At 52.1% G+C, this 6326-nt stretch overlaps 1 protein-coding gene across 1 annotated transcript in view; it reads right to left on the reverse strand.

The window, feature by feature from the left end:
• Positions 1-6326, reverse strand: part of GAS6 (growth arrest specific 6) — a 44548-nt gene that overhangs the window by 23716 nt on the left and 14506 nt on the right. The window contains exons 3-4 of the mRNA XM_017518764.2: positions 3531-3555; positions 2027-2089 (exon numbers count right to left, since the gene is read on the reverse strand). Coding sequence (XP_017374253.1) covers positions 2027-2089; positions 3531-3555 — 88 coding nt within the window. The remainder of the gene's footprint in view (positions 1-2026; positions 2090-3530; positions 3556-6326) is intronic.

Raw genomic sequence — 6326 nt, forward strand, 5'->3', positions numbered from 1 at the left:
CCGGAAGGGAGCTCAGCGAGGGAGGCCGGGACGCGCGGGAGGAAAGTGCGCTGAGCGCCGGTTAGGAAGGTGCTGCTCGGTCAGACACAGTCGCCAATACATGAATCGCAAGCCCAGCTAAAAGTTCCAAAAGGGTCTTTAGGTTTTTAAGAACATTTTAAGGTTTAGCTTTATTAAAAAATGAGCAAGACAACCAGAAAACAAGACCAAGGAGGGCACCGATGAGTCCCACCCACCCGCACGCACGAAGGCCGAGTCTAACGCTGTGGCCACGGCCTGGGGAAACAGGACAGAAAATCTCCCAAACGGCGGCAGGCAAGGCGCTGGGGATGACATGGGCGTCAGTACGAGGTGCTGGGGCAGGAACTGTGCCTGCCCAGTTCATCACACCAAAAGAAATTACAGGCAGATCATAGATGAAACCATTAAACAGCCGGTAACTGTTCTGTCAGCTTGGGGAAAAGCCTAAAGCCCGGGAGCTAAAACAATATGGTAAGTGTGAATGTGGAATTTAAAAGAAGAGATCGGTTTAGCAAACACTAAGATAAGCCATGCATGGCAGGATCTGGTTTAGCAAACACTGAGATAAACCACGCGTGGCAGGATCTGCCATCTCCTTTCCGCACACAGGAGCCTCTGCCCTGAAGGCCAGGCCCTACATGGCACCAGGCTACCGTGTATGGCTGCAGGTCAGGGCGGGCCGGGCCTAACAGCAGGCCACCTTCCCATTCCCGTGTTGACACTGAGCATTTCCTCTGCCTGTGGCTCCGGGGTCTAGGAGGCCTACAGACGCCCACAGATAGCATGTGGGCCTGTGGGGCAGGACCAAGCCACCTCTCCCTCCTTCTGCAGGCTGGGCTCTGGTTCCAAAGCTGGGAAGAGACTCCTGCCTCTCCCAGGATGACTGTGCACTGCCACACCTCTGTTCTCAGTGCCCACAGGGGCTCACCAATGCGGCCTTTCATCTAGAACCAGCCACATGTGACACTAGGGGACCACAGACCCAGGGCAACGGGAGCCGTGCGGCTTGTGCTGTGGGTATCTTAACATTCATAGGGGACACTATAAATAGTAAATTTTATTGTATAATAACTGTAAAATTATAAAAAAGACTTGTGGCAAGCTGAAAAAATTTTCGATAACTTTACTACCACTGGCTAATTTGCAAACTCCTACAAATTGAAAAAAATGGGCAAAGAATATAAACTGTTTATAGTAAAAGAAATACACAGTTTTTAAACCTATGAAGCACAGCCTTACTCACTAGTTTAAAAAAAAAAAAACAGAAATCAGTGACGTCATTTCTCACCTGTTATATTGGAAGAGATTGAAAGTTAAAAAAACCTGTTCCCTCGCCTCTGCAGGGGTGGAGCCTAAGGCCAGCTTTTGGATAATTTGGCAGTATCTGTATCAAAAGGAAACCAGAAGCCTAGGATTGACTCTTGGATTCCATCCTTGGGAATGTATCCCGCAGACACACTCGGACATGTGAGAAGCAACAGGCACTCACGCACGTCACCCAGTGTTTATAATGATGGGAACTGCAAGTAGCCTGGGCGTCAGCCAGTAAGCCTAGGCTATGCCTGAGTGAGGCACGGGCTGCGAATGCCAACATGGTGCTGAGACGGAGCCGAGAGAGGGTCCCCGGGGCAGATGGGGTGTGCTAAGCTGCCACACGTGTGAAGAGTGGAAGCACCTACGTATGTTTACACATCTAGGCCCAAGTTTCTCGGAGCCATAACTGTTGTGGTTTCTAACTGGGCGACACAGAGGCGGGGATGGGCTTTCACATCTCACCCTGTGAAGCGTGTGAATTTTGTTCCATGTGCATTTATTGCCTATTGCTAAAAACATCAAAATTTACTTGTTTAAAAAAGAAAGTTTGGTGAACAGCGAGTAGGCTTCAGGAAGGGGCTGCAGCTCCTTAAAACCCAGAACTTTTCAGGGCCCTCTGCAAACCACAGCCAAGCCGAAAGCTGACCAAACCCACAGCCCTCCCAGGAAGGCAGGAAGGAGGCCGACTTACTTTGCACGCAGGTGACGAAGCCCGGGTCTTTGGTGTACGGAGACCCATACTTGTGGATGCAGTCTGCGGGGAGACAGGGAACATGGTATCAGTCATCCTCACAAGACCGCACGGACTGCAGAGCCTGCACTTCTGAGAAGCCTGGAGAGGCAGCTGCTCTTCTCACCTGCAGTGCTGTCATCCTCCAGAAACAATGCCACTGGCTTGTGTTAATACAAACATTTTAGCCCCTGACCCTGACAAACAGGAAACCGCCTCCACCGGCAGTGGAGCTGCGCACCCATAGCTGTCCCGTGCCCTGAGCACCACCCGCAATTTCCAGGGGGTTCCTCCTGCCTACGGAAGAATCACCGGGAATGTTCACTAAGATTCCTGACAGTACGAGGAAAGCTAAACTTCATTTTCAATAGACCCCTGTTAGGAAACCCTGTCCATAACTAGAAAGCTGCTCTGCTTCGGAGAAAGCCCTCCATGCTCTCTGACCGGCTGGACATAGCTTGAAGGGGATACCCCGCTAGGGGGACGGGGGAGGTGGGGCCAGGCACGCGCATATCCAGGGATGTGAGACTGCAGTGGGTGCTGGGCCTCTCAATCTGGCCCATCGGTGGGTCACTAGCTTATCCGGGTGCAGAAAGGCACGGATGGACAGCAGAAGGCCTCCTGCGGGTGTGCGTGGACAGCTGGGGGCCACCCTGCTTCAGTAGTCCGTCCTAGCACATCCAGGCTGCCTGGCACCTGGGCCTTCCAGGCCAGTTCCAGACCCACTATGTGTTCCAGACATTGGACCCAGGGAAGCACCCTTAAGAGGACATTTACTAAAATCCATTTTGCAACATTAAAAAGGAAGAGCCTGGAATACATTTCTCTCCTAAGTGAAACGCACTCAAAGAGCTCTGGGATGGTGTCAGTTAAACTGGAGTTCTCACAGGGTGACCCGGGGCCTCTGGGTTTCCCTTTCTCACTGTCCTCCCTTCTAAGCATCCAGTGGGGGGTCTCCAGAGGCCATCCCACATGCAGCAGCTGCTCTGATGGCTAAGATAATGGCTGTGCCTCCCTGTTCTTCAAATTAAACAGAAACACTCGGTTTTTAACACAGCGTTCCCAGTTTTAATCAAGAATATGGTAAGTATCAGTAATTACAGCCCACAGGAACACGGACCCCTCTGGGGTCCTCAATGACTTCAGAAGTGTTGAGTGCTGAGGTCAGAAACCTGGAGGACAAAATCAGTCACTTCCTGACAAGAGCTGAGGCTGGCATCAACTCGGAGCAGGGTCTGCAGATAACGGCGCTCGCCTGAGATTCCACTAACACAGAATAAAACTGGCATAAAATAAAGAGAAACTTGTGTTTCTGACCTGCATGTTCCGGACAGTTCCACGTGCACCACATGATTAACAGTCTTCCTTCCAGGAGTTACGTGATGAGGGGACTCCTCCAACACGAAAACGCACCCCCCAACTATGCCTCCACGACCGCCAGGGTACAGCAGCGGCTGGGACTTACCTAGGTATCTCGGGTAAAAGTAGTCCTGTGGAAAAGAAAAAAGGCAGGTGTTTACTGGCACGCCACGGTCTCTAAACAACACGAGAGTCTGCTGGTTCATCAGAGGCTGCTCTCGGGGGAGCCAGGGGCCACAGGACCCAGGAGAGCGGAGGGAAGTGCCCGGGGATACTGCTGGGCTGCCCCTCGCAAAACCGCCAGCATGACTGCCATGAGACCAAGAGCAAAGGCAGGGCCGTTTCCAGCTGCTCAGGAGGCGCCAGCCAGTGTGTCCAGGCAGAGTCCTGCCCGGGAGAACAAGAAAGTTTCCCAGGAACACCCCAGTCTCCGCTCCCTGTTGACACAGGGTCCTTAAGACCCAAAGACCTTAGTTCCTATTGACAAAAGGGCCTCTCAAAACCCAAAGACCTTCCCTTTGGCACACGGGCATTGATTTGCACTTTGTATTTGTGAAACAAAACTGGTGCTGGGCGAGGTGTGGAGGCTGAAGCGAAGGGTCTTCCTATCCTGAAAGCGCACTGACCAGGTGCACACCAACACAAGTGAGCTGTCAGGTCCGGGAACCACCTCCCGTCGCCTGGCCAGCAGAGGCTGGCTGGAAACTTCTTCAGGATTCTTCTGCCACGGCCCCCAGACCCTACAGTCATGGCCTGGGGAGAGCAGCCCTGACCTCCAGCATAGGGTCAACCATTCCAGCAGCCTGGGCCTGAGCCGAGAGCCCCCAGTCCCAGCGGCCTCTCCATGCTGGGTGTGAGTCAGCATTTTTACACCATTTCATGAAATCCTCACAACCACCACCCAAGAAGGTCTTTTTAACCCCATCGACAGGAATGAGGAAACCCAGTTCAGGATGGCTGTGGGGCTTCCCCCAGGCCATGAAGTTCAGAATGAGCCGGCGCTGGTGGCATTTGCAGAGCAGCAGGCAGAGGGGGTGCCCAGCGCCATCTGCAACGTGCCTCCAGCTTCAAGCGCCGGCTCCCACAGCCTTCCCGCACTTGCTGACCTCTCCCCACCTTTTGTGGAAGAGCCTGGAGGCTCCCCTCTACCCCAGCCTTGCCAACACCCTCCTGAGGCTTGCTTGGCTGTGTTTTCACAAAGATATGTTCTAGGAAAGATGGGATGCTCTTAAACTCTTACACCCTTAGGAGAAAAGAAGGGTCAGGGTGAGCTGCTGTTCAGCTCATGTGTCTGTTGGGAGGGCGGCCGCTCTGGGGTCAGGAGGGCCTGGACCACCCACCCTCATGCCTGCCCTCATTTCTCTCACTTCCGATTTTAGTCATGGGTTGGCAAACTCCACGAAAAGGCAAGACCAGCAACACCAAGTGAGCCCTGGTGAAGTCCTGGGGCAACATGGGACAGCAGCAGGCTTCCAGGTTTGCAAGGAGAAGGAACATGATGGGGCTTTGTCTTGAAGCAGGCAGGAGGCCCTGGTTCTGAAATAAAAGACTTCGGATGGGCGCAAAAGGTGTCCTCTCAGGTTGGGGAAGCTAGGGATTGAAAACTAAGAACTAGTGAGTAAACAGCCTAACCGTACATACATGCTTGCATCACAACTTTCCAGCAAGGGTATTCTAGTTTTCAAAATCAAGACTAGTCAACTACTTAATGTGTCATCTGCAGCGTGTAATCTGTATTAATACTGAGCTTCATTGTTGCAAAAAGGCATTATTCAGGTAAAACGATGTCAATATCCCCTCAGTTAGCCACACCGATGAGAACGGGGTTTCTGAAACTACAGGGTCATAACCTCGGGCAGCATACCCTAGTTTGCATGCTTGATTATTCGCGGAGGCAATGGAGGCAGAAAGCGTGTGCTAATTCCACCGGCAATCTAGGGGAAAGATAGCTAAACCCTGAGCAAGAGCAAAGCTAAGACAAATAAATCTAAAAACACTATACACTCCCAAGAGAAAGAGACATTTCACCTTGTCCTTAGAACATTCTAGCCAAAGATGTAAGACCCAGAAATGGCTTTGAGTAAAGGCACCCAGATAAGCTCCCTGCCCTGCAGAACCAAACACAGAGCACTTTGTTCTCAAAACCCCCCCGCCCTCCATATGCACTACAAGTTGTTCAGGTGCACAAACCTTGGCCTGAAGCCCTGGATTAGCCAACCCTCCTGAGCAGCACCCCCAGGAGTCCCCATGGAGCAAAGGCCACCACCCAGGAGGCTGAGATTTAGAACCAGGAGCTCCTTACATACACCCTGACTCTCTTCTCGACCTAGGAAGAGCAAGACTGTGATAACGGGTTGGTGTGCTGGGGTTAGGTGAGGGGAGCAGGGGAGGAAGCTGGGATTCCCAGGCTGGAAATGGCACCATTTGGCCCCTGGAAATCATTTTCCCAGGGATCTGCTTCTGTTTTGTTTGAACAGCTACAGATTGAAAGAAGTGCGCAAACCCCAAGCCACTGCACTTCTCTTGAAGCTTCAGCTTCAAGAGGAAAAGGACAACATCTACCTGCCCAGCACCGAGCCTGGTGCTGACTGTCCCCCAGAGGCCTCCGGAGCCCTCACAAAACACATGGATAGATGACAGATGGACAGCAGGTGAGTGCATGAAAGAACAGATGAGTGAATAAATGAGTGCATGTGTGGATGGTTGGATGAGTGAGTGAAGAGATGGATGGATAGACGCATGTTATTACCTGACATCTGCTGGACCCACCCTTCCAGGTGAGAAGTGTGGCACCCACTGCAGCCATAATGAGTGAATGGACAGATGAGTGAACGAATGGATAGATTAGTGAGTAGGATGGATGAGTGAATGCAGACTGATGCATGGATGGATGAGTGGGTGG

This window comes from Cebus imitator, unplaced genomic scaffold (assembly GCF_001604975.1).
Source record: "Cebus imitator isolate Cc_AM_T3 unplaced genomic scaffold, Cebus_imitator-1.0 Scaffold703, whole genome shotgun sequence".
In the NCBI taxonomy this organism is placed as follows: domain Eukaryota; kingdom Metazoa; phylum Chordata; class Mammalia; order Primates; family Cebidae; genus Cebus; species Cebus imitator.